This window comes from Rhinatrema bivittatum, chromosome 5 (genome assembly GCF_901001135.1).
Source record: "Rhinatrema bivittatum chromosome 5, aRhiBiv1.1, whole genome shotgun sequence".
Lineage (NCBI taxonomy): Eukaryota > Metazoa > Chordata > Amphibia > Gymnophiona > Rhinatrematidae > Rhinatrema > Rhinatrema bivittatum.
In genome coordinates this window covers 248,848,944-248,875,645 of record NC_042619.1, presented here as the reverse complement: position 1 = coordinate 248,875,645, position 26,702 = coordinate 248,848,944, and the positions used below count along the sequence as shown (strand labels likewise).

Here is a 26,702-nt window from a genome sequence, read left to right as displayed (position 1 = left end):
GACCGCACGCCCGCCCACGTGGAGATGGGGGATTCGGAAAGTGACATCCAAGGTATTTATAACAACTTTACCAAAAGCGGGGCTCGCTGCAAATGTTAGTACCGTATATATGTATCTAGCATTATTGTTTTAAGTTCATTTAAGGAATCGCATGTGTAGTGCAATGATTCACAAATATCATTTAAAAAAAAAAGGGGGGGCTAGCCAACAATAATAAAATAGACATGGACAGTAAATAAGAGATTAAAAGCTGCCCTTTCCTATATTTAATGCCCAGGGCTTAATGGCGCCAATATAATTCTTAATGTTTTTCAATTTTGATTTGGAAAAAGCATCCCGATTTTGAAATCTGACAGCTTAGAGTTTTTCAAGTGGCAATACAGAGTCCCATTTTAGGTTTTTAGGTTTTCTTTTGTGGGAAAGTTTGCCGTCTACCCTTAACCCTTGCCTCTAACGCAGGGGTAGGGGTAGGCGGTAAGTTAGCAGGTTAAACGCGGGGCAAAATGGCAGGGTAAAATAGCGATAGTCGGGGCGCTTTACTGTATGGGAGGGAATAGCTAATTCGACCGTTTACATCTGATATACATGCCGCGTGCGGAAGGGGTTACCCGGGGATTTAAAGAGGCGGTAAGAATCGGTTAAAGGGGATTGTGTATCGCAGGAAGGGCTAACGCGGCCGGAAAGTGAGTAGAAAGCAGGTTAGGAGCAGGGTAACCGCGGCCGCACTTTACTGTATTGAGCTGTCAGTAAGGGGTAATAGTGCGTCGAAAACGTGCGTTCAACCCCCCCGAACCTAATAGCGCCCGCAACATGTAAATGCATGTTCATGGCCCTATTAGTTATTCCCGCGTGATTCAGAAAGTAAAATGTGCAGCCAAGCCACACATTTTACTTTCAGAAAGTAGCACCTACCCAAAGGTAGGCGTTAACTTCTGCCGGCGCCGGGGAAGTGCACAGAAAAGCAGTAAAAACTGCTTTTCTGTGCACCCTCCAACTTAATATCATGGCGATATTAAGTCGTAGGTCCCGAAAGTTAAAAAAAGTAAAAAAAAAATAAAAAAAATTTTGAAATAGGCCCGTGGCTTGAAAACCGGACGCTCAATTTTGCCGGCGTCCGGTTTCTGAACCCGTGGCTGTCAGTGGGCCCGAGAACCGAAGTCGGCAAAATTGAGCGTCGGCTGTCAAACCCGCTGACAGCCGCCGCTCCTGTCTGAAAAGAGGCGCTAGGGACGCGCTAGTGTCCCTAGCGCCTCTTTTTACCGCCGGCCCTAATTTAAATAAATTAAATCACTGAATCACGCGCACAGGCCAGTGTCCTGTGCGCTTGCCCGCTCTCCCGCAATTTTTACTGTATCGGCCCGAAACTGAGCCCTGACCCTGCTCTCCCTCCCACCCATGTGTAGCGGGGCGAGGGCACCCTGACATTAACAGGAATTTGAAGCGGACTGAGGGTCCCTGACCTCTCTCATCCTCTTTTCTTTCCTAGGAAAAAAAAAAAAAAAGCCAAGTGTGCGCCAAATCTGCTCGAATCTCCAAAGATTTCCTCAAGCCAAGCAAGAGGAGAGGGCTCTTATCTTTTCCCATCTAAACTGAGTACTAAGTGCTAGTACGGCTGACAGCCCATCAGCACTTTCCATTCATTTATTCACCACACTCTCAGAACCGAGTCCCTCTCTACTATAAGTACTTGTTATGTGGGCGGACGGGAGTGGGGAAATGGGGCATGCTCGTCCCGCCAGAGAGTTTTTTTCCCGGTCAGGAGGAAGGGAGAATCAAGGCACTGGAGACTGTTTATATCCTAAGAACCTAAGCAATGCCATACCTGGTCAAACCAAGGGTCCACCAAGTCTGGCATCCTCTCTCCGCCAGTGACCAAATCCAGGTCACAGGTCCTCGGCAGGATCCCAAAAAATAAGTCCAGTCCTTCTTGCTCATAAGCAGGGACAAGCAGTGGATTCACGAGTCTACATGGCTAATAGTGGTTTATGCACCTTTCCTCCAGGAACTTGAACAAACCCTTTTTGAGCCCAGCTAACTGCTTTCACCAAATCCTCTGGCAAGAAATTCCATCATTTAATTGTGCATCGAGTCTTTCTCTAATTTGTTTTAAATGTGCTACCTGTCAGCTTCATGGTGTGACTCCTAGCGGTGGTACTATTGGAAAGGGTAAATAGCTGTTCCCTTTTTGCTCATTCCACCCCACTCAAGATTTTATAGACCTCTAACATATCTCCTTTCAGCTTTCTCTTCTTCAGGCGGAAGAGACCTAACCTACTTAGCCTCACCTCATAGGGGAGTCATTCCATCCATTTTATCTGTTGGGTTGTTTTTTTTTATGTCAGGAGGAAGAATTTTCTGGCTAGATTTGGATGGCCAGGTTAGGTAGTTAGTGCTGAAAATCTGCACTACCTTTCCCTCCTCGCCCTAGCCTGCCCCCCCAGGCCCACTCAGAATTTGTCCAGCTGAATTTAACCAGTTAGCCCAGAGAATTTTCAAGGGTTTTGATCTAAGTCCTTACTCAGCTCCCAATGTAATAAGATGTGAGTACAAAACGTGTGAACTTCAGCGCACATTTTCTTTACTCAAGTGCTAAAAAACAGTTAACTCCTGAAGGAGTAAGCTAATGGTATGCAAATGCATCAGGAGTTAAAAAATAAAAGCAGGCTAACCAGAAAAAGTACACATAAGCGCATGATTTATGTGTATAAATCGTGTTTTCTGCAGATAAAATAAGTGTAATGTGCACTAATCATGGTTTGTGCATATGTAGGCCCTCTTCTGGATTTATCTGAGAAGGGAAAGGCACACTCAGTCCCAGGGCTAAGTCCATGCACACAGTCACAAAGCCTATATAGCTCCTGGGCATGCATTCACCCACAGAGGGCAGGCTAGACCTCTAGGACTTAAGGCACGAGGTAGGAAGCCACTTCTCTGGGTAACCACGTGTAAGTGCTGAATAAACAGGCTGGACACTCTGGCTGAATATTCAACTTCAAACTGTACTGCAGGTCTCCCAGGACTTAATTGGCACCAAATACATTTGATTCTGGTGGCATCCAGGTCCAAACTGTTGTCTAACCGTTTTCTGTTAACAGAGGAGAGGTTGACTATGCATGTGTCCAAGATATTCTTACCCTCCAGGGCTTGGAAGAGAGTGTCAGGCGGGTAACCCTAGGTATGGTGAAATCCCTTCCCCAAGAGTACTTGAGGTCCAAGTGAATTTCCAGGTCTCAAAAACCCTTTCTCCTAGCGTGAAGGCTCTGGTGGGGTCTCCAGGTGACACGGCTCCTCTCAGGGCAGGTTCTCCTCTCAAAATGTCAAAGCTAGATCCTTCAGGCTGAAAGGCCTTGCAGCAAGGAAAAGGGTCATCGTTTCTCCTTTCCTCAACTACTGGGCAAGAAGGGTGGCGGCAAACTTCCTCCCAACTCAAAAGGACAAAAAAATCTTCTTAAGAGACCAAAACCAGGGGCTCTCTTGCTGCAGGTCACTGCCGGCCCACCTTGGGCTGCTGAGATGGGAGCAGAAGGCCTTCTCTATCCCTGTCCTCCCAAGGCAGGGGCTTTTCCCTCCCTGAGCCAGGACCAGGGATTCACAAAAGAAAACTCCGAAATGAATTTCCAGAAGAATGAATCACTTGCTCAAGAAAAACAAACAAAAAACCCTGAGGCAAACCCTCCCAGACAGGTTCTGTACCGGAAAGGTGTATGCTTCCCCCTTTTTACTATCTCCCTGGCCATGAGGCCTAGAAAGAGAGACAGGGACACAAAAAGGACAGGTCCTTCTCCTTTGAAAGCTAACTAGAAATGCCACACTGTTCTGTCTCTCCGCCTGCTGTTACACAGTCCAGCAGTCTCACAGGAGGTGCTGTTCTAAGAATGGCTTGGGCCTAACTCTTAATCTATGTCCTAGGCTAGGGACATCTAGTGCAGATCCAAAAGGCTCTGTACTTATGTAAAACATGATCTGTGTGCCTAACACATCATTTATGCGCATAAATCATGTTTTCTGTGCATAAATTCCAAGTGGAGGATCCCCGCACCACAAATGCTAGGTTCGGCCCTATGGACAAATGGCCCCAGAAACGTTAATCCATTTCTGACCAGCGTTAAGAAAGCACGAGTTAAGCTTCCGCCCCCCTCTCTACCTCGAATAACATGGGATTTGCAAGGGGAGCGCCCAGTTTGTGTGTGCGCACTTTTTGGGACCGCTTTTCACAAGCATTTACGCCTAAAAAGGTGAATTTTAGGACCTGCACGCGGGAGTACATGTATGTGTGTCTGCCGGCTTGTGCACATGGACGCAGTGATTTTATAGCATACGCGAGTACATGCGCATGGTATTCGACTGTACGCGCACATATGTGTGCACAACTTTACACTGAATCGCGTATCTGCATGCAAATGCCACCTCAATCATGTAAGTGTGGGGGGGGGGGGGGTGTGGATTTTAGTAGATACGCGCGCCAACGCAATTACCTGTTTCCCAGTTTGTTTCCAGTTCATCCCAGTAAAGAAGAGGCCTTCCTAAACCCCCCCAGCTAACTTGCCTCCCTTTTACCCTATTAGCCCTGACCCTTAAAACCCCGCTGACTAGCCTAGATTTTTTTGTTTCGTGACTTACACGCCGCCCATAGCAGAAGTAAAGTTATGCAGATGGCGGCCCTGGTGCGCGCTGTTGTGCATAAATACGTGCTGGTTTCATTCACATTGCCTGGATCGCCCATGCCCCGCCCCTCTTATGAAAAAACAACTTTACTCGCGTACTGGGAGATATGCGCGCATCCTGGCGCCTCTTAAAATTTGTGCGGTGCACTTAGCCAATATACGCACATATTTCCCGGCTGTGGCACACAGGGCTTTTAAAATTTCACCCAATAAAACGCAGTTTTATGTGCATAAATGAACTTTTACGAAACTTCCCCAGAGACTGCGCGCGCGTACAAGCGCGCGTACAAGCAAATTTTTTTTTTTTTAGGCACACTTTTTTGCATCCTAGAAAGAGACATTCCTGGGGCTGGATTTGGGGGCGGGGAAACCATCTATGCACATGCTTTCCATTTTCGGAAGCACACGTGGAAACGTGAGCGGACACATTTATGCCTGTCCCCAAGCGAGCATAAACGTGTGTGCATAGGCCACGCTGGGGTCTGCATGCGCCCGCTAGGTTTCAACACAGACGTATGCAAAAAAGTCCACTTTGAAAATTTGGGCTGAAGTCCACATGGACATTCTACTCCAAGACCATTATAAAAACTACCCTCTTCCAGTGCTGCTACTCTCCTTATTACATCGGGAGCAAAGTTGTGCACACAAAAACGTGCACACAACTGCACATTAACATATGCAGGCCAGCAACACGCGCCTCATTACATCGGCCTATCAGCTGGCTAGATAACTTGGAATATTGACCTCTGTGTGCCTACCCTGAGCTTTGTTACTATCTGCCTGTCCTGTGCTGTAGCAGACATATCCTTTTTAAATATACAGCAAATTACGTATATGCGGAAACACTCTGAAATGCAAACTATGTCCCTTTTTTCTTCTAGCAGAAATGTATCTCCAGTGTGAGAATGATTCTGTTATAAGAGATGACATTAGATAAAGAGCAATGGGCCCACCCAGTCTGTCCAAGCTTTTTCTTGTCCCATTCTCTAACACCTTTGGGTAGATAACGCCTACTCAGTTTTTCTACTTTGCACCATACCTCTGCCCCTCATACTCTATACCAGGCATGTTTACATTCTGTTACTGTGCTGGCCTCCATCACCTCCGCTATTAAATTATTCCAGGCCTTGGCATCCTCCTTTTTGGTTCTTACAAGTCCCACATGTAATCCAGGCCCCCTTCCCATATCCTCACAACTAGCAAAACTTGGAAATCTGTTGTCTGAAACGTCTGGCCACTCCTGCTCTGTGCTAGGCTAACCCCCGTCTTCTTGGTTAGCCTGATGCTGCTGAACTGCCACTGTCTGCCCACTGGCTTCTCTCTTCCCTTTGTTAAACCCTCTACAATCTCTCTGGAGTTCTCAGTAAAGAAATATTTTCTCATATTTCCACTGAACCGTCTTTCCTCCAATTTCCAGTCACGTCCTCTGGAAAATTTCAGCTTCCCACCCTTTACCAAAGCTTGCCAAAAATTACTTGACTGATACTGGCTTCTTTTTTTGCCTCGCTATGGGGCCTGGCCCGTAAGAGAGAAAAACTGCGTCTCTCTGCCAGTGACACAATCTGCTTCGCTTCTAATATAACGCCAACCAGTGATACAACACCATTGCGCCATGACGTGCACAGGCTTGCCTTGCTCGTGACATCCCTGGTTCCGCTTTCATTCAGTCTTTCTGCGGCCTTACCTGCTGCAACCTGAAGAAGCCGTTGTCTCTCTCCTCCAGCCACGTGCTGAAGCTCTGGCTGCTGGCCTGCTGGGCCCTCCAGTCTCTCTCTTGTGATTCCATGCCGGCTCTGTCAGGGGCAGGCGATGGCCTCTCATATTTGTGGCTGGTGCTAGCTTCCAGGTCCCTACCTGATGAGACCACCGTGACAGTTCGGTGCTTAAAATGGGGGTTTCTGATGACCTCCTCTGCCCAGGACCTCTCAGTCAGATCCAGCGAGCCACCGATGTTCCAGTCTCTTGCCCTTGGCAACAAACAAAAGGAAGAGGAAGTGAGAAATTCTAGCAGGGTCTTAATTTCCATGGGCAATACTTTCCGGTTTAACAAACGCGTGCTCATGTCTGTGTGCACACAAAACCGATACCTACATTTGCACAAGAATACGTATATTCCTCCCTAACAACAAGTATAACCAACCCCTTTTTTAAAACTTTTTTTTTCCCCGGCCTCTCTACCGCTTTCACTCCCTTTCCCCTTCCCTCACCTTCTCCACTACCACCTGTGCCTCGGTTCCTCACCTCCTACAGCCAGGGCGTCACGCGCCTCCCACGTCATTGATTCTGCTAATGCTATGACTTCTGATCAGTGGAACACATGGTCTGCTATTGCTATCAGCGCTGCTACCGATCCTTAGAGGAAGGGAGGAAAGGGGCGGGGGGGGGGGGGGGGGTAATGTTTAGTAGCTTGTTTTATTTTTGCAATGCCTGTGGCCACATCTAGTCCACGTACGCCGTGGCCCAATTTTCAAAGGAAAATCACCTGCGTTATGTTCTAGTGAAAATTAGCAGCCACACAGTCCTAAAAGCACTTGGGTAGTTTGCGCCTGCTCTTTAAGCGAGCAGCCGGTGGGGGGGGGGGGGGGGGGGGCAAGGGACAGAATAGCATGCATGCATTTGAAAATCTGTGTACACAGGCTGCTTTCCTCCCTGGCCCTGGGAACGTCTCTTTTTAACCTGGGTAAAAGTCTGCATGCTGTGCAAGCTCGCACAAACTGTTAGCTTGGGGGGAGAGGGGAGGGGGGGGGGGGGGAGAAGGGAGTTTCAGCCAAGCCAATGTTCCTGGGTCATTGCAGATTCCCATAATAAAATATGCTCAAAGAGCCCTGTGCAAACACCCTCTCTTGGGGGAGCTTGTCCCATAATACAGGGTACATTCAGAGCTCTGTACACACATTGTCTCCTGGGGAAGCTCATCCCATAATATGGTGTACACACATGGCTCTTTATTCAGACACTCTCCTGGGGGAGCTCATTCTATAATATGGGGTACACACAGAGCTCTGTACATACCCCCTATCCTGGGGGTGCGAATCCCATAATATTGTATAGTCACAGAGCTCTGTACACACATTGTCTCCTGGGGAAGCTCATCCCATAATATGGTGTACACACATGGCTCTTTATTCAGACACTCTCCTGGGGGAGCTCATTCTATAATATGGGGTACACGCAGAGCTCTGTACATACCCCCTATCCTGGGGGTGCGAAACCCATAATATTGTATAGTCACAGAGCTCTGTACACACATTGTCTCCTGGGAAGCTCATCCCATAATATGGTGTACACACATGGCTCTTTATTCAGACACTCTCCTGGGGGAGCTCATTCTATAATATGGGGTACACACAGAGCTCTGTACACACACTCTCTCTTGGGGAAGCTTATCCCATAAAACAGGGTACACACAGAGCTCTATACATACCCCTATCCTGGGGGAGCTAATTCCACAATATGGTATTTATTTATTTTATTTATTTATTTAAAAACTTTTCTATACTGTCGTTAAGTATCATCACAACAGTTTACAGTAAGGCACATAAATTAATGTTGAATAAGTGTATAGAATCATATAATCTAAACAGGTGCCATAAAGGTTCAGTTACATAATTTTGTGATAAATACTATTTGGTGAATGTGATAAATCTTGTCCTTTTATACCTGTATCATATTTAATAACATGCATAATTTTAAAAACGGAATCTTTTCTTTTAGTAGCGAGATAAAATAAAAAATACGCACATATTAGGTTAGGTGCTGTGCGTGGATGTTCTACTGCCCGCTTTCTACTCCTTTCTGTTTTCTATTCTCCATTCTCTTTGTGATAAGCTTTTTTAACGAGCCAGGTTTTTAAACTTTAAAAAAAAAGTTTTGATGTCTCTTTGTAATCTGATCTCTAGAAGCATGGCATTCCATAGTATAGGTCCTGCTAATGATAATGCCCTTTCTCTTACTTGGGTTAGTTTTGCTGTTCTGACGGAAAGGACAGTTAGGAGTGCTTTGTTGGCTGATCTCAGGTTTCTATGAGGGACATGTACACAAAGTGCTGTGTTCAGCCATTCTGCTTTTTCATTATGTATTAATTTGTGTATAGTGCATAGTGTTTTGTACTGTATTCTGTTCTCAATGGGTAACCAGTGTAATTCAGCCAGGGTTTCGGTAATGTGGTCTCTTTTTCTTTTACCAGTCAGAATTCTTGCTGCAGTGTTCTGTAGTATTTGGAGTGGTCTTAGCATTGTGTATGGTAAACATAGTAGTAGGGCGTTACAGTAATCCGTGCTCGCAAATATTAAAGCTTGTAGCACTGATCGAACGTTTGTAGGTGTTAATAGTGGTTTTAATCTCCTGAGAACCATGAGCTTTGCATAGCCTTCCTTTACTTTTAAAGATATGTGCTGTTTCATGCTTAGTTCCTTGTCAATTATTACTCTGTTTCGTACTTTCTCTGTTAATTATATTTTCTGGTTGTTTTTGAGCGTAATTGGGTTTTGAATTATCTCTATATTCTTTTGTTCTAAATGTAGGAATTTTGTTTCTTCGATGTTAATAACGAGCTCCATTTGGTTTAGTAACTGTTTGATAATATCTAGGTACATGTTAGCTAGGTTTAATGTTTTTTCAATTGTGTCGTCAATGGGTAGGATTAGTTGAATATCATCAGCATATATGTAATGTATGATGCCCAGACCTGCTAAGAGGTGACATAAAGGCAGCAGGTATATGTTAAAGAGTGTTGCGGACAAGGCTGATCCTTGTGGTACTCCTGTTTGAAGGTTTATTTTTTCTGATCTTACATCTTTGATCTGTACTTGGAAATATCTATTATTTAGATATGGTCTGAACCAGTTTATTGTTTTGTTGAGTGATCCTATTTCTTCTAGTCTTTTTAATAGTATGTCATGATTTACTGTATCAAATGCTGATGACAGGTCTAGCATCATTAGAATGTAATGTTTTCCACTATTGAAACCTCTCATGAAATTGTCTGTTAGTGAAAGTAGCAGTGTCTCTGTGCTGTAGTATTTACGGAAGCCATGTTGTGCTGGGTACAGTATATTATTGTTGTCCAAGTGTTCAGCTAGTTGATTTTGTACAGTTTTTTCTATTAATTTTGCAGTTAATGGTAGATTTGATACTGGTCTGTAATTGCTTAGGGTAAGGGGGTCACTGTTTTGTTTCTTTATAATTGGTAGACACAGAGCTCTGTACACACATTGTCTCCTGGGGAAGCTCATCCCATAATATGGTGAACACACATGGCTCTGTACACATAGCTCCTCCTGTGGCAGCTCTTCCCATAGTATCAGGTACACACAGAGTTCTGTACACACATCCTCTCCTGCAAGCGCTCATTCCACAAATGGCACAGAACCTGCTGCTTATTCTCTACACAGAAAGGTGTAAGGAACTCATTGTGTACCTACTGGAAGAAAGAAAAGAAAGGAGAATATAATAGAAACATTCAAATATTTAGCCAGCTTCAGTAAAGTATAAGACAGTAACATTTTGCATAGAAAAGAAACTCAAGGATAGGGATCATGATATGAAGCCTTAGGGAAGAAGGTTCAGAGCTCACACAAGAAAATGCATCTTTATTGATGGGTGGTGGATGCCTGGAACAGCTGGTCAGCGGAGGTGATAGCCATTACAGAATTTAGGGAAACACTTGGGAAAGATATAGAAGGCAGTAGAAAAAACAGATGAGAAAGCAGTAGGTAACAGAAATGATAGGGGTGGGGTGCAAGATCCTTGATTTTGGAGCAGTAATGAAAACCTACATGCTCAATCACATCACATAGAAGAGAGAGGGCCAAAAAGGGGAGATGACAGTCAACTTGCAGAGAGCCATAGTATGGCTTGCATCAAATGCCCAACAGGAGGCAAAGTCAGTCACATGAAACAGTGGCAGGCCTTTGGTTCATGCTTAGGTATTACTGGGGGGAGGTGGCAAGTTTCCAAGCAGTAGCAGCAGAGTGACTTGGTTACAGTCCCCATCTAGGAACCATAAGCAGTTGGTGTGACATCCTGCAGACATCTGATCTTGTCCAGCTGGCAGCTGGGACACATCTTTAGTGTAGTGAGAGTAAGGGTAAGGAAGGGTCATAGCTACAGATAGAGCAGTGTATGGCTGACAGATGGAAGATATTGTTAGTGCAGTGGATGCAGAACACGAGTAAGGAAAGATCATTGCCACAGCTAGAGAAGTGTAGGCAGTCAAGCTTGCTCACTTGACAGCTGGGAGATATCTTTAGTGCGGTAGACAGGGGCAAGGCTAAGTAACCATGGCTGGAGCAGTGCAGGCAGTTAAGTTGTACAGCTGATAGCTGGGAGAAATCCTTAACTAAAGGAGTGTAAAGCAGGGGCATCAGGGCAATCTGGGTGGGCCAAATGGTTCTCATGTGTACCATTCCAGCTTTCTGAGCTACAGCTTAAGTTAGACCTGTAATGTATTTATATATCACTGGATACTACCCCTCAATACATACACGTCACTCTCTGTAAAAGATAGCCAGACTTTGTTTCAAACATTAACAGTTCTCTTCATGAACTTTCCACTGTCCAGCCCTGAGAAAAAAATAATACCTGAATACAGGTCATGTCTCCCTCCTCCTATTTGGCCTAAAATATATCCATGTTTGTAAGTATCTATTACCATTTTTGGAGCTGAAAAGCAAAAAAGTTCAATACAACAGAGGTTCTCAACCCAGTCCTCGGGACACATTTAGCCAGTCAAGATTTTAGGATATCCACAATGAATGTGCATGAGATAGATTTGCATGCTTTGTCTCAAACTATTCTTTCAAACAGTGATCTTAAACTTGTGGCTCAAGGGCCACATGTGGGCCTCAGAGTGTGTGGCTCAGCTAAACCTCACAAGCTTTAAAACATCACAGAATCAAACTGAAGTTCTACCTAACCTGTACAATTAATGAGGAGATAAGGTGAGTGTAGCTCTTTCAGCTGGTTTGCTATTCAGGTGAGGAGTGCCAGTGGTTACGATCATTACCTGTCTTTGTTCTTCTCCATTATGAAGCGGATCGGTGAAGTATTGATCCTTGACTGGACCCTCTGCTTGCCTGAAACAAAAGAAACTTCACTTTTCTCATCACGGTCACCCATGGCCATCACATCCTGGCTCTCACAGACTGGCATAGCCACCTCTGACCTCTGACCTTCATCCTGGTCAAGTAAGTCAATAAGGCCATTCACAGCATCTGAATCCACTGAATAGTCCTCAGCAAGGTCAAGAGAGCCTGAGTAGTCAGGGCCAGGGGAATCCGCAAAACATTTTTCCGTTAATTTTCCTTCTGTGGTGGCATCCGAGTCCTCGGCCCTGCTGCATTCAAGAGAGGAATCCTCCGCCGTTACTAGTGAGGGGGTGATCCCCGAGGACCACACCTGTATGTCGGACATTTCCATCAGGGCATCCTGCTCTGTGGTTGCCATAGGGATGGCGTCCATGATGGCAACCTCATTCCAGTACTGGTCAAGGCGCAGTGGTGATGGCAGAGTGTACTGCAGGGAGGCAGGGGAGAGCAGCTCGTCCTGCATTGAAGCGTTACCTGGATGGGCAGACAGAGGACAAGGTCCAGCAGCTGTTTTCACATATACCAGCACTGTGAAGGAATAGGGGCCACCCAACCTTCACAGCTACCCATGCCCCCAGAAGCTCTTCATCTCACGCAGTCTGCTTCCCTTTCATGAAACACCATTTCAAGGCAAGGTGCTCTTTAACAGCCTATTGAAAGATGGGACATCATGTGATGCATTCAGAGTCAGACTAGAGCCCTAATGGTGTGAACAGATTAGGTATCCTAGGACTTTTAGCAAAATTGAGAGACATTTAGCTATGCTACTCTCATTACTATCTTCATGATCTGGAGGCTCTTCCCATCAGTTTGAGACGAGCTGAATTACCTTCAGCAATTTCATCTCACCAACTTGCAGTGCTACTTGGCAACCTTTCCCCATCTTCTGAGGATGCTGTAACTGCTGAAAAATCAATTCCCAACACACATTCAACCTCGATGACTGCGGTTTGTACTAAATATTTCTCCATTCATGGACTGCCATTAATCCTAGGAAATCTCTCCCCCCACCCATTTGTTGGAAGACCAATAGCAAAAGGTTATCCCTCCAGATCAGACAGAGAAAGGGTTAACATTCCCTGGCTGTGTCACGTGACCCTGCATGGGAAGGAGTGAGACAGTAAAGGCTATCAAGTTAGGGTGTAACCTGCACTAGTCAATCTGAGTCGCCATCTTTTCTCCCTATCTATTGTGTCTGATCACACCAGCACAATCCCTATGTACAAAAGCATGTAACTGTGTATACTGAGCTCTGTATTCAGCAATGAGCCAGCAAGGAAAGTTAGCCGATAAACATATCCAGCTAACTTAGCTTGGATATTCAGCAACCTGGCACACCGTTATATATACCTAGCTATCTTAGGGTTAGCCGGATAAAGTTTGTCGACCTAACTTTATGACTACTGTTCGCTGTCCTCAAGTCATCCAGTTACATTAGCCGGATAATGCTGAAAATCGGCATCATATGCCATTAACTGCCAGTATCCACCCAGGAAAGCACCTCTCATAGCCAGATATGTTTTCAACTGGCTAAAAATTTATCCGACTATGTCAGGGGTGGTCAGACAAACAAGATTTTAAAATCCCAGCATTTAGCTGCCTAAGTATCCAAACTTTGCCAGACAAACGTGCAGACTATGGACCTTATAATGTTTATTAATTTTCTAAACCACTTTCCTAAGTAAAGTATCTTTGCAGGCTGTCAGAGAAGAACTCTGAGTCATTTCTAATTCAAGGTAAGTGTTTCTCCTGTAGGTGTGGGGGTCCCTGTTGTCAAGCCCAATACTGACCATGAACAACTAAATTGGCAAGACCAGTAACAAAAAACGTCCACACCACTTACTAACACTAATCCTGGAAATTTAGCACCCATCCCACTGACTGCCATTAATCCTGGGAAATCCCTCCCCCATCCCACCGACTGCCATTAATCCTGGGAAATCCCTCCCCCATCCCACCGACTGCCATTAATCCTGGGAAATCTCTCCCACGTCCCACTGACTGCCATTAATCCTGGGAAATCCCTCCCCCATCCCACTGACAACCATTAATCCTGGGAAATCCCTCCCCATCCCACTGACTGCCATTAATCCTGGGAAATCTCTTCCCCATCCCACTGACTGCCATTAATCCTGGGAAATCCCTCCCCCATCCCACTGACTGTCATTAATCCTGGGAAATCTCGCCCCCATCCCACTGACTGTCATTAATCCTGGGAAATCTCGCCCCCATCCCACCGACTGCCATTAATCCTGGGAAATCCCTCTCCCATCCCACTGACTGCCATTAATCCTGGGAAATCTCTCCCCCATCCCACCGACTGTCATTAATCCTGGAAAATCCCTCCCCCATCCCACTGACTGCCATTAATCCTGAGAAATCCCTCCCCCATCCCACTGACTGCCATTAATCCTGGGAAATCTCTCCCCCATCCCACTGCCTGCCATTAATCCTGGGAAATCCCGCCCCATCCCACTGACTGCCATTAATCCTGGGAAATCCCTCCCCAATCCCACTGACAACCATTAATCCTGGGAAATCCCTCCCCATCCCACTGACTGCCATTAATCCTGGGAAATCCCTCCCCCATCCCACTGACTGTCATTAATCCTGGGAAATCTCGCCCCCATCCCACTGACTGTCATTAATCCTGGGAAATCTCGCCCCCATCCCACCGACTGCCATTAATCCTGGGAAATCCCTCTCCCATCCCACTGACTGCCATTAATCCTGGGAAATCTCTCCCCCATCCCACCGACTGTCATTAATCCTGGAAAATCCCTCCCCCATCCCACCGACTGCCATTAATCCTGAGAAATCCCTCCCCCTTCCCACTGACTGCCATTAATCCTGGGAAATCTCTCCCCCATCCCACTGCCTGCCATTAATCCTGGGAAATCACGCCCCATCCCACTGACTGCCATTAATCCTGGGAAATCCCTCCCCCATCCCACTGACTGCCATTAATCCTGAGAAATCCCTCCCCCATCCCACTGAATGCCATTAATCCTGGGAAATCTCTCCCCCATCCCACTGCCTGCCATTAATCCTGGGAAATCCCGCCCCATCCACTGACTGCCATTAATCCTGGGAAATCCCTCCCCATCCCACTGACTGCCATTAATCCTGAGAAATCCCTCCCCCATCCCACTGACTGCCATTAATCCTGGGAAATCTCTCCCCCATCCCACTGCCTGCCATTAATCCTGGGAAATCCCGCCCCATCCCACTGACTGCCATTAATCCTGGGAAATCCCTCCCCAATCCCACTGACAACCATTAATCCTGGGAAATCCCTCCCCATCCCACTGACTGCCATTAATCCTGGGAAATCCCTCCCCCATCCCACTGACTGTCATTAATCCTGGGAAATCTCGCCCCCATCCCACTGACTGTCATTAATCCTGGGAAATCTCGCCCCCATCCCACCGACTGCCATTAATCCTGGGAAATCCCTCTCCCATCCCACTGACTGCCATTAATCCTGGGAAATCCCTCCCCCCATCCCACCGACTGCCATTAATCCTGAGAAATCCCTCCCCCTTCCCACTGACTGCCATTAATCCTGGGAAATCTCTCCCCCCATCCCACTGCCTGCCATTAATCCTGGGAAATCACGCCCCATCCCACTGACTGCCATTAATCCTGGGAAATCCCTCCCCCATCCCACTGACTGCCATTAATCCTGAGAAATCCCTCCCCCATCCCACTGAATGCCATTAATCCTGGGAAATCTCTCCCCCATCCCACTGCCTGCCATTAATCCTGGGAAATCCCGCCCCATCCCACTGACTGCCATTAATCCTGGGAAATCCCTCCCCATCCCACTGACTGCCATTAATCCTGAGAAATCCCTCCCCCATCCCACTGACTGCCATTAATCCTGGGAAATCTCTCCCCCCATCCCACTGACTGCCATTAATCCTGGGAAATCTCTCCCCCATCCCACTGACTGCCATTAATCCTGGGAAATCCCTCCCCCATCCCACTGACTGCCATTAATCCTGGGAAATGCCTCCCTATCCCACTGACTGCCATTAATCCTGGGAAATCTCTCCCCCATCCCACTGACTGCCATTAATCTTGGGAAATCTCTCCCCCATCCCACTGACTGCCATTAATCCTGAGAAACCCCTCCCCCATCCCACTGACTGCCATTAATCCTGGGAAATCCCTCCCCAATCCCACTGACTGCCATTAATCCTGGGAAATCCCACCCCATCCCACTGAATGCCATTAATCCTGGGAAATCTCTCCCCCATCCCACTGACTGCCATTAATCCTGGGAAATCCCGCCCCATCCCACTGACTGCCATTAATCCTGGGAAATCCCTCCCCCATCCCACTGACTGCCATTAATCCTGAGAAATCCCTCCCCCATCCCACAGACTGCCATTAATCCTGGGAAATCTCTCCCACATCCCACTGACTGCCATTAATCCTGAGAAATCCCTCCCCAATCCCACTGTCTGCCATTAATCCTGGGAAATCCCTCCCCATCCCACTGACTGCTATTAATCCTGGGAAATCTCTCCCCCATCCCACTGACTGCCATTAATCCTGGGAAATCCCTTCCCCATCCCACTGACTGTCATTAATCCTGGGAAATCTCTCCCCCATCCCACTGACTGCCATTAATCCTGGGAAATCCCTCCCCCATCCCACTGACTGCCGTTAATCCTGGGAAATCCCTCCCCCATCCCACTGACTGCCGTTAATCCTTGGAAATCCCTCCCCCATCCCACTGACTGCCGTTAATCCTGGGAAATCTCTCCCCATCCCACTGAATGCCATTAATCCTGGGAAATCCCTCCCCCATCCGACTGCCATTAATCCTGGGAAATCCCGCCCCATCCCACTGACTGCCATTAATCCTGGGAAATCTCTCCCCCATCCCACTGACTGCCGTTAATCCTGGGAAATCCCTCCCCCATCCCACTGACTGCCGTTAATCCTGGGAAATCTCTCCCCATCCCACTGAATGCCATTAATCCTGGGAAATCCCTCCCCCATCCGACTGACTGCCATTAATCCTGGGAAATCCCGCCCCACCCCACTGACTGCCATTAATCCTGGGAAATCCCTCCCCATCCCACTGACTGCCATTAATCCTGGGAAATCTCTCCCCCTTCCCACTGATTGCCATTGATACTAAGGAAATCTCTCCTCCAGCCTATGATTATCTTTCATTGTGTGAAATTCTCTCCCCATCCCAATGACTGCAATTAATGCTAAGAAAATCACTCCCTCAATTCACTGACTTCCATTAATCTTGAGGAATTTACTTCCTAGCCCATGACTGTCATTAATGTTACTACTAGTACTACTATTTAACATGTCTATAGCTCTAAGTGACATACACATCCTGTACAAGTACACTAAGTTAATTTCTCCCTCAATCCACTGACTGCCATTAATCCTGAGGATATTGATCCCCCATCCTATTGATTTAGTTTAAAACTTAATCCCCATTGTACCTAATATATTATACCTGGCTCCACTGGATGCTCTGATGGTCAGATTTTATTGATACCAAACATAAGGGTCATTTCCAAGTTTGCCAGCATATTGATTTAGCAAATGTTGCTTACCTGTAACAGGTGGTCTCACAGGACAGCAGGATGTTAGTCCTCACATATGGGTGACATCATCAGGATGGAGCCCAATCACGGAAAACTTCTGTCAAAGTTTCCAGAACTTTGACTGGCCCCTACTGGGCATGCCCAGCATGGCACTAACCCTGCAGCCAGCAGGGGTTCCCCTTCAGTCTTATTTGATAGCTACAGGTAGTGCCGAAAAAATTAAACAACAAAACGTTACGAACCCAACACCGCGGGGCGGCGGGCGGGTTTCATGAGGACTAACATCCTGCTGTCCTGTGAGAACACCTGTTACAGGTAAGCAACATTTGCTTTCTCACAGGACAAGCAGGATGGTAGTCCTCACATATGGGTGAGTACCGAGCTGAGGATGTCTGAACATGCACCAAATGTACCCAACGACATGCAACAGGCACAACAACTGGGGTGAAATTTGGTAGAGGACATCCTGAACCCCACCGGGCAGGCGGAAGGGTGTTGGTACGTCACGTTGGAAAAAGGTTACGCAGGACAGATTGGCCGAAGATGGAATCCTGTCTTCCGGCCTTATCCAAGCAATAATGGGCTGCGAAAGTGTGGAGTGAGCTCCAGGTGGCAGCCCTGCAAATGTCAGGAAGCGGCACCAATCGTAGGTGTGCTACTGAAGTCGCCATGGCCCTCACAGAGTGTGCTTTAACATGGTCTTGGAAAGGAATGCCTGCTTGCTGATAGCAAAAAGATATGCAGTCCGCCAACCAGGAGGAGAGAGTCTGCTTACCCACAGGCTGCCCTAGTTTGTTGGGATGGAAAGAGATGAATAACTGAGTGCTCTTCCTGTGGGCAACTGTATGGTCTAGGTAGAATGCTAGAGCCCGTTTACAGTCAAGGGTATGCAGAGCCTGTTCCCCTGGGTTGGAGTGGGGCCTGGGAAAGAAGATAAGTAGTATGATGGATTGATTAATGTGAAACTCCGAAACTACCTTAGGCAAAAACTTAGGGTGAATGCGGAGTACCGCCCGGTCCTGCAGGAGTTTAGTGTAAGGCGGATAGGTAACTAGGGCCTGTAACTCACTAACCCTGCGAGCTGAAGTGATAGCTAAAAGGAAAATCACTCTCCATGTGAGATATTTTAGGTCACAGGAGTGAAGAGGTTCAAAGGGTGGTTTCATGAGCCGCCCGAGAACCAGATTAAGGTCCCAAGAAGGGGCCGGAGGACGTAAAGGTGGCTTGATATGGAGTAAGCCTTTAAGAAAACGAGTTACGAGGGGTTGTACTGATATAGGGACATCCCCGACACCTTTATGGAAGGCGGCTACCGCACTGACATGCATTCTGATGGAAGAGGTCTTTAGACCTGATTCCGATAAATGTCAGAGATAGTCCAAAAACCTTGGGATTGGACAGGAAAAAGGATCAAGGGACTGCGAAGAACACCATGATGTATACCTTTTCCATTTATAGGAATAAGACTTTCTTGTGGAAGGCTTCCGTGAAGCAATCAGGACACGAGAAACCGAATCTGAAAGGTTAAGTGGTTGAAGGATTAACCTTTCAACATCCATGCCATCAGGGACAAGGCCTGAAGATTGGTATGGCGTAGACATCCGTCGTTCTGAGTGATCAGAAGCGGGTGCATTCCCAAGGGAATGTGCCTGCGGATGGAGAGATCCTGGAGTATGGGAAACCACACTTGGTGTGGCCAGTGAGGTGCTATCAGGATCATTTGTATTTCATACAGGAACACCGGTATATAAAACTCTAAAAATAAATAAATAAATAAATCATGGTTCCCTTGTCCTGACAGAGCTTCACGAGAGTCTTCGAGAGAAGAGGAAGTGGAGGGAATGCATAGAGCAGAATGCATCTCTGGGCTGAGAGCGCTCGCTCTGAATGAGGGAGCAGTAATTGTCCACTTTGTGGTTCTGAGGGGACGCAAAGAGGTCTATTTGGGGATAACCCCATTGTTGGAAAAGAGAGGATGCTACCGAGGGGTTGAGCGACCACTCATGTGGTTGGAAGACACGACTCAGTTTGTCTGCCAAGACATTGTGTACTCCCGGCAAGTAGGTGGCCCTGAGGTACATCGAGCGAGAGAGCGCTTCCGCCCAAATCTGCGCAGCTTCCTGACATAGAAGGAAGGAGCCTGTGCCTCCCTGCTTGTTGATGTACCACATGGCTACCTGGTTGTCCGTCTGAATCAGGATAACGTGATTTGATAGAGAATCCTGAAAAGCTCTGAGAGCATATCACATCGCTCGAAGCTCCAGGAAATTTATCTGGTGTTTGGCTTCCACCAAAATCCTTGTGACTCACATGAGCTCCCCAGCCGAGGTTGAAAGCATCGGTGGTGAGAATGAGTTGAGGATCTGGCAGATGAAAAGGCAGTCCCTGGAGGAGATGGTTCCGATCTTTCCACCAGGTGAGAGACAGACGGAGTGTGTCGGTGATGTGAACAATGGTTGACAAAGGCTGAGTTGCTTGAATCCATTGTGACCTCAGAGTCCAATGCGTGACTCTCATGGCCAGGCGGGCCATTGGTGTGAGATGGACTGAGGACGCCATGTGTCCGAGAAGGCAAGGAATTGTCAAGCTATTGCTGTGTGCTGAGACTGCAACTGGTGAGCGAGAGAAACGAGGGTTTGTACTCGTTGATGAGGTAGAAAGGCTTTTGCCTGTAAGGTGTCCAAGTCTGCCCCAATGAAGGACAAGGTTTCAGATGGGACTAAATAGGATTTCTCGTAATTGACAAGAAATCCTAGAGAAATTAGAGTGTGTAGGGTCAAATCCAGGGACGATCGAGCGGCTTGCTGGGTTGGGGCCCTGATTAACCAGTCGTCTAGATAGGGGTAGACGTGAACAACCCTAGGCCTTGTTGTGAAAGAGGGACGGGTTCTATTGCTCTTAACTGGAGAAGAAGGGAAACCTCCTGCTCCAGAGGGAGAGAGTGGTTGTTTACTCTCCACGCTTGTAGAGGTGGTGAATCCAGTGGAAGAGCAAGAAAATTCAGATTGCTAGCACCCATTGGTCGGTTGTGATTGATTGCCACATGCTGTGAAAATGGCACAATCGACCTCCCACTGGTATGGCTGGCAGAGGGATCAGGCTGCTGCTCTCCAAGGGAACGTCAAAAATCTGAAGCAGGCCCCGGCTGGGGAGCTGCTTGTGGCTTTTGCTTTCGGGCCTGGCAGGGCTGAGATTTCTGATAAGGCCTCGTAACTCGGGACCTTGTTGGTGAAGGATAGTACTTCCTTGGACGGAAGAATGACTTCTTAGAGTCCTTCTTGAAGAGCTGTCTAGAAGGGAAGTCAGAAGGTATCGATAAGAACTGTTTGAGGGTCTCATGATGGTCCTTTAATTCAGCCACTATTTGCTGAATCTGTTCACCGAACAGATTATCTCCTATACAGGGCAGGTCAGAGAGCCTATCTTGTACTTCTGGGTGAAGGTCAGAAGACTTGAGCCAGGCCCAGCGTCTTGCCGAGATGGCAGCTGCAGACACTCTAGTAGAGGTGTCTAAGATATCGTAAGCTGTTCTTATCTCATGCTTTCCTGCTTCAAACCCCTTGTGAACAAGGATTTGAAGATGTTCTTGGAATTGGTCAGGCAGGGTTTCAGAGAAGTCCTGTATTTGCTTGAAAATGACCCTGTTGTATTGGGTCATATGCAGCTGGTAAGAAGCAATCCTGGAGATAAGCATGGCCCCTTGGAACACTTGACGACCAACATTGTCGAGGAACTTGTGTTCTTTGACAGGAGGGGTAGAAGAGTGTGGTTTTGTCCTTTTTGCTTTCTTTTGAGCTGATTCCACCACAACTGAGTGGTGGTCAAGCTGAGATTTTTGAAAACTACGGGCTGACTGTACCAGATAAGTAGTGTCAGCCTTTCTGTGTACTGGGGCAATGGATCCAGGATTTTCCCAGTTCTTTTTGAGGAGGTCAAGAAGAACTTGATGAATGGGAATAGAAGTGATCACCTTAGGGGCATCCAGGAATTGGAGAAGCTCCATCATCTGGTGCCTATCATCTTGCTCCGTCTGAAGTTGGAAAGGGACCAATTCTGACATTTCCTTCACAAAATTAATGAAAGAGAGGTCCTCTGGAGGAGAACACTTTCTACTTTCAGTAGGAGAGGGAGGTGAAGGTAAGTCATCGGTGTCTGAGGAAGTATCATCACCCCAGGTGTCATAAGGATCAGTAGGCTGACCTGTAGGACGAGAAGGGGGTTGGATACCCGAAGGCCCCGGCTGAGTCTCCGAGAAAATCAAAGGAATTGCCGGGGGCACCGTGGACGGCTTGGAAGGCATTGGTGCTGGTATCGAAGGCATCGATGGCGCCAATGTGCGTATCCCTCCCGATGAATGAATTGGTGGCGAGGGACGACATGGCATCGATGGCTGAGGCAGAACTCCCGAAGGAGGGATGCGAAACGGTGTTTCTCCTCCCGATGAGGCTGTCATCGGGGAGTGCACTGGAGCCATCGGAGACCCGGGAATCACCGGTGGAAGGGCAGTCATGAGCGCCTCCATCCGGAATAGCAACGGTGCCAGCGCTGCCGGAATCGGGTCGGTGACCGGTTTCACTCTTGGTACCGATGTCGGTGCCGGAGGGACCTGGAGCCGTTGCATCACCTTGTTGATGGCCTCCTGGACCAGCCGGTCCAGTTCTTCCCGGAGACCTGGGGCAATCAGCTCCGGCTCCGTGACGGAAGAGGGAGGCTGAGGCACAGTCAGAGGGACCACCTTTACAGGTGGAATCGCGACTCCCAAACCCCGATCGGGTGAGGGTTGCCTCGATGTCCCGATCGCAGGAGTGGTCGGTGCCGTTCCTGGACGGGGCTTCTTCGAGGGTGGCTCGGACGGTGGTGAGGTCGATGATTTCGCTCCCTCGACGGTCCGAGATTTACGATGCCGATGGCGATGTTTCTCCCTTCGATCCCCTCGATCTTGAGGGGGAGAAACGGGAGTCGATGGCCGTGAAGACGTCGATGGCGGGCGGTCACCGGGCGGTTGTCTATGTTGGTGTGAGTTCGACGGTGCTGGTTCCGATGACGTTGATGCGATGGACGGCGTCGGGGTGTGAGCATGGAAGAGGAGTCCCATCTTCTCCATTCTGGCTTTACGACCTTTTGGTGTCATGAGGGCACATTTGGTGCAAGTCAGGACATCATGCTCACGGCCTAAGCACATTACACACACTCTATGAGGGTCTGTGATCGACATGGTGTGAGTACAATCCGGGCACCGACGAAAACCCGACGCCATGGCCACAGAAAAAATCGAGCAGCGGTACGGTCGACGGCCAGTATGCCGCGAGGGCCAAACTCGACGGTAATCGACAAAAAACGACGAAAAAACTTACCGGAGTACCGCGGCCAGAGAAAGTTAGAGGAGGGACCCCTGTGGGGCAAAGCTATTTTAAATAAGTCCGTGAGGAAAAATTCCTGTCAGGAATGTGTTCAGAGCTCCTAAACCGCGAGGCTACTGCAGCGCGGAAAAAAGAAGACTGAAGGGGGATCCCTGCTGGCTGCAGGGTTAGTGCCATGCTGGGCATGCCCAGTAGGGGGCCAGTCAAAGTTCTGGAAACTTTGACAGAAGTTTTCCGTGATTGGGCTCCATCCTGATGATGTCACCCATATGTGAGGACTACCATCCTGCTTGTCCTGTGAGAAAAACCTGTATCTGTATTTTTTTAAGTAAACAGTCATGCCCATGTGACTCACAACTTATTGCACAGTTATCTATATATTACCTTATTATTTCAGGCAAATAATTTTAAATGAATGGACTTCAGTATACAGTACACTCTAGCACATCTGGGGATGAAGTCAGTGATATGTAAAATAAAACTTCTATGTTCCCCAAACTCTGTCTACAGTGATGGTTTAGCTCTCGTATCACAGACAGCTAACAGTACTTGCACACGAATGGGCAGAAGTCCATGTTCACAATAACACAACACAGGGTACACACAGTATACACAAAGAGGAAATCCACTGGATGACTAAAACAGGGAGGTGTTTCCCAGGAGTTTTCCTGTGAGTCAGAACGAAAATCTGACATTTTATGTACTAATAGTATGTGGCAACCCCTTTGTTTTATGTCTCCCTGGTGTTAATGTCTCCATTAGGGACATGCTTTCGTTATTTCGTTCAGTTTTGTTTTGTAAAGAAAAGAAAGAAACATTTCTTTTGTTTTTTTCCTTTCATTTACGTTTGCTGCACTCCTCCCCAGCACACTAAACACAGTCCTAAAAACTTAAAAAAAAAAATTAGCTTCCTTTCCAGGCTTGTCGCCATCTCTCCATGACACTCCCTTCCCTTGCCCCATCCTGTGGGATCCATATGGGCCAGGAGCAGTCTCAGTCGCTCTTCTCCCACTGCCTTCATACATCATAATGGCGCTAGACGAAGTAGCCTGGCCCCATTTTGACATTTGGCAGCAGTGGGGGTCACTCCTGCCCAATTTGGACTCCAGGGCATGGGGTAAGAGAATAAGAGAAGTAGTAAACTTCGGGGGGGGGGGGGGGGGGGGAGGAGAAAGGATAGTGAGCTGTCCGGGTGGGATGGTAACAAGCCCAGGAAAGACTTAAAAAAAAAAAAATTTTCCGAACCAGATTTGATTGGCTGGTGGCCTGCCTTTAGTGCGTGCTATTAACAAAAAAAAAAAAAAAAGGAAAAAAATAGAGAAATGAAAATCAAAAAAATACTCAACTAATGAAAGAAAAATGAGATGAAACAAAAAGGCCCCCCCTCCCCATCCATACCATCCCTTGTCTTCATGTCAAAGACAGAAGCAAATATTTGGGGGGGTTTATGTGACTGCTCTGTGACTCTGCTCACAACTGCCGAGTCTGGTGAAAATTAATTTTTCTACACTTTATCATCTGTAGGAGACAGCAGAGTAGAAAGTTCAGAATGTGTTCCTCCTCTAGCTGATGTCGTCAGGCAATTGGCTGTCTTCACTAGACAATGTCTGCCAAATTTTTTTTTTTTTTACAGTATACAAGGAACAAGCTGGATTTCAGATTCCACTTTCCCTACTCAGCGAGCCTCTAACAATGAGGTTTTAACAAAACAAATAGCTCTCCACAAATGTCTAAAACACACGTGCGATATCTCTCAGCATCTTCCCCTTACAGTCCTCCAACCTGTTCTTTCCCAGGCCTCTCACGGTCCCCATCGGTGGCCCATGCAAACCTCAGCTGCTGGCCTTACCTTCCTTTCTTGTCACTATGACCATCTATATCCCTTCTTCTTAAGTCGCTACGTCGGCTCTCTAGCCCTTTCCACGTACAGTTCAAGTTTCCCTTACTCACCTCCCCCTGCAGCTCCTACTTAGCACTCTTTCTAATTTATTTCTTTAAAAAGTTTATGATCTCCCTGTATCAACTACTGTTGTTCTAGATGGATTACATTTTAAAAGAAAAGAAGAGTGACACACTATAGAGACAAATATGAAAAGGGAATAATAATACATAATGAACATTACTGCTGAATACTGCTAATACCTCTGCTGTTAAATGAATTAGAAGTGTTCACCCTGTCCCCCTATTCTCTGGGCCTTGCTCCCCCAGTCTGACAAGGAATGATGGCGTAAGAGAGGCAGATGCTGGGTGCATTCATATGTCAGAGAAACAATTCTAAAACATTCACAAACTTCCTGAAGGCTTACAGCCATGAGATGCTTGGATTATGGAGGATCACAGAGAGCAGATGGCGCAGGGACGGTCTACTGGAAGCCATAGGACGACAGTAGATGCCCATCAGAACCCATACCGACACATGCACAGCACAAATACAGAATGGACAGATGAAGAGCAGGTATTTTTTTATCATAGCCCCACACAGGCAGGAATACGGAATAGAGAGCCAAAGAGAGCCCAATGCAAGCGTCACATTGATAAATACAAAACACGGAGGCAGTGAAAGTGTGGATCTACACTGAAGCATCACGAAGGCATCACACTGACAAAATGTAAAGCCTGAATACAGCCCAAACAGCTGACCAACAGGTCATCGTAGCCTTAGGCAGAGGTCACACTAATAGATGTAGAGCATGAACATAGCCTGGACAGTTAAAGAGGAGGATCATCATAGCACCATGCAGGCATCACACTGATTATGGGAAAAGAAGGAACATGGCATGGAGAGACAAAGAGCAGGTATATCTGTCAGAGCTCCATGCAGGCGACATACTGATGAATGCAGCACATGGAGATAGCAGAGACAGCTAAACAGTGGATCTTCATCAGAGCCCCATGAAGACACCACACTGATAAAATGTAAGGCATGAATACAGCACAAACAGCTGAAGAACAGGTCATCATTGCTCCATGCAGGCATCACACTGATACATAACAAAGCAGGAATACAGCTGAAACGGGGCATCAAGGAAGGAAAATGTGTAGGAGATATGTTTTGGGTTTTTTTTTAATAAAATATGCTCACTCCGCACCCCAAAAAGTGTAAGTAATAGAAATTAAGGTATCGATAAGTTAAATACGTGTCACTGTGGATGTTAACTAATGCGCAGGTACTAAGGGTGTGCTGGTGTTACCACTACTTCCCCAAAGGATCTGACACACATGCAAATCAAGAAAAAAATATTTATGGGCAAATCAAGAAAAAAATATTTATGGGCATGGTACTATCCACTGTTAATAACTATGAGAGTTAATATGGGTCACTCAGGAGATGGGGGCTCATTTTCGTACTGATGGGCCACATTCATGTCGACATCTGCTCTTCTCCTCCCCAGAAACACAGTTTACAATTTCTAGGCCCTTGATCCTACCCCAACATAATCAATGTCTGGGCCCTCAAATCCCCCACTCCCACTCCTGAAACACCATTGAGCCTCTGGATCCAACTCCTGAAAGTGATAGGGCACCTCATCCCTCAATTCCCCATCCCCTATCCCTCAATTTGAATTTGGAGTTGCTACCAACAGGAGGGAAAAAAGATGGGCGAGGCGGGGCAGAGATACAATGATGGTTTGTAGATGCATTAAGGAGAGGGGGAGATGCTCCCTGCACTAACCAGTCTTTTCATTTGGGGGTCGGTTAGCACGGGGAATCCTTATGTGCATAACACAGCATATGTGGCCATGGTAACAGTGTTGCGCTCTGCCTATCATTAGTTCGAGAGTCATCAGGCATTAAGGGCCAGTGCACCGTTGGTGTTAAAACCGGCAGGTGTCTCTCATTAATCATGCCAGTCTGAATGCCGCGTAGCACACTGCGAGCAAACCGTAAGCACAACTTCCTTTTACAGTGTTTTAAAGGGTATAATAAAGCCACACTGTGAAGGGTAACATGCAACTCTCTAGTCACATGTTGAGCATCACTATTATGACTGAAAGGAACGGAAAAAGA

General features: G+C 47.1%; 1 protein-coding gene across 13 annotated transcripts in view; it reads right to left on the bottom strand.

Moving 5' to 3' along the window:
- The window catches only part of ANK1 (ankyrin 1), a 332,523-nt gene that overhangs the window by 22,311 nt on the left and 283,510 nt on the right, over positions 1 to 26,702 (bottom strand). For 11 of the 13 annotated variants that reach the window (XM_029603725.1, XM_029603726.1, XM_029603719.1 and 8 more), the window contains 2 exons: positions 11,671 to 12,226; positions 6,349 to 6,631 (listed from right to left, as the gene is read on the bottom strand). In XM_029603725.1, the coding sequence (XP_029459585.1) occupies positions 6,349 to 6,631; positions 11,671 to 12,226 (839 nt within the window). Of the gene's footprint in view, positions 1 to 6,348; positions 6,632 to 11,670; positions 12,227 to 26,702 lie in introns of those variants that run through there. The other 2 variants (XM_029603723.1, XM_029603733.1) reach the window with 2 other exon arrangements.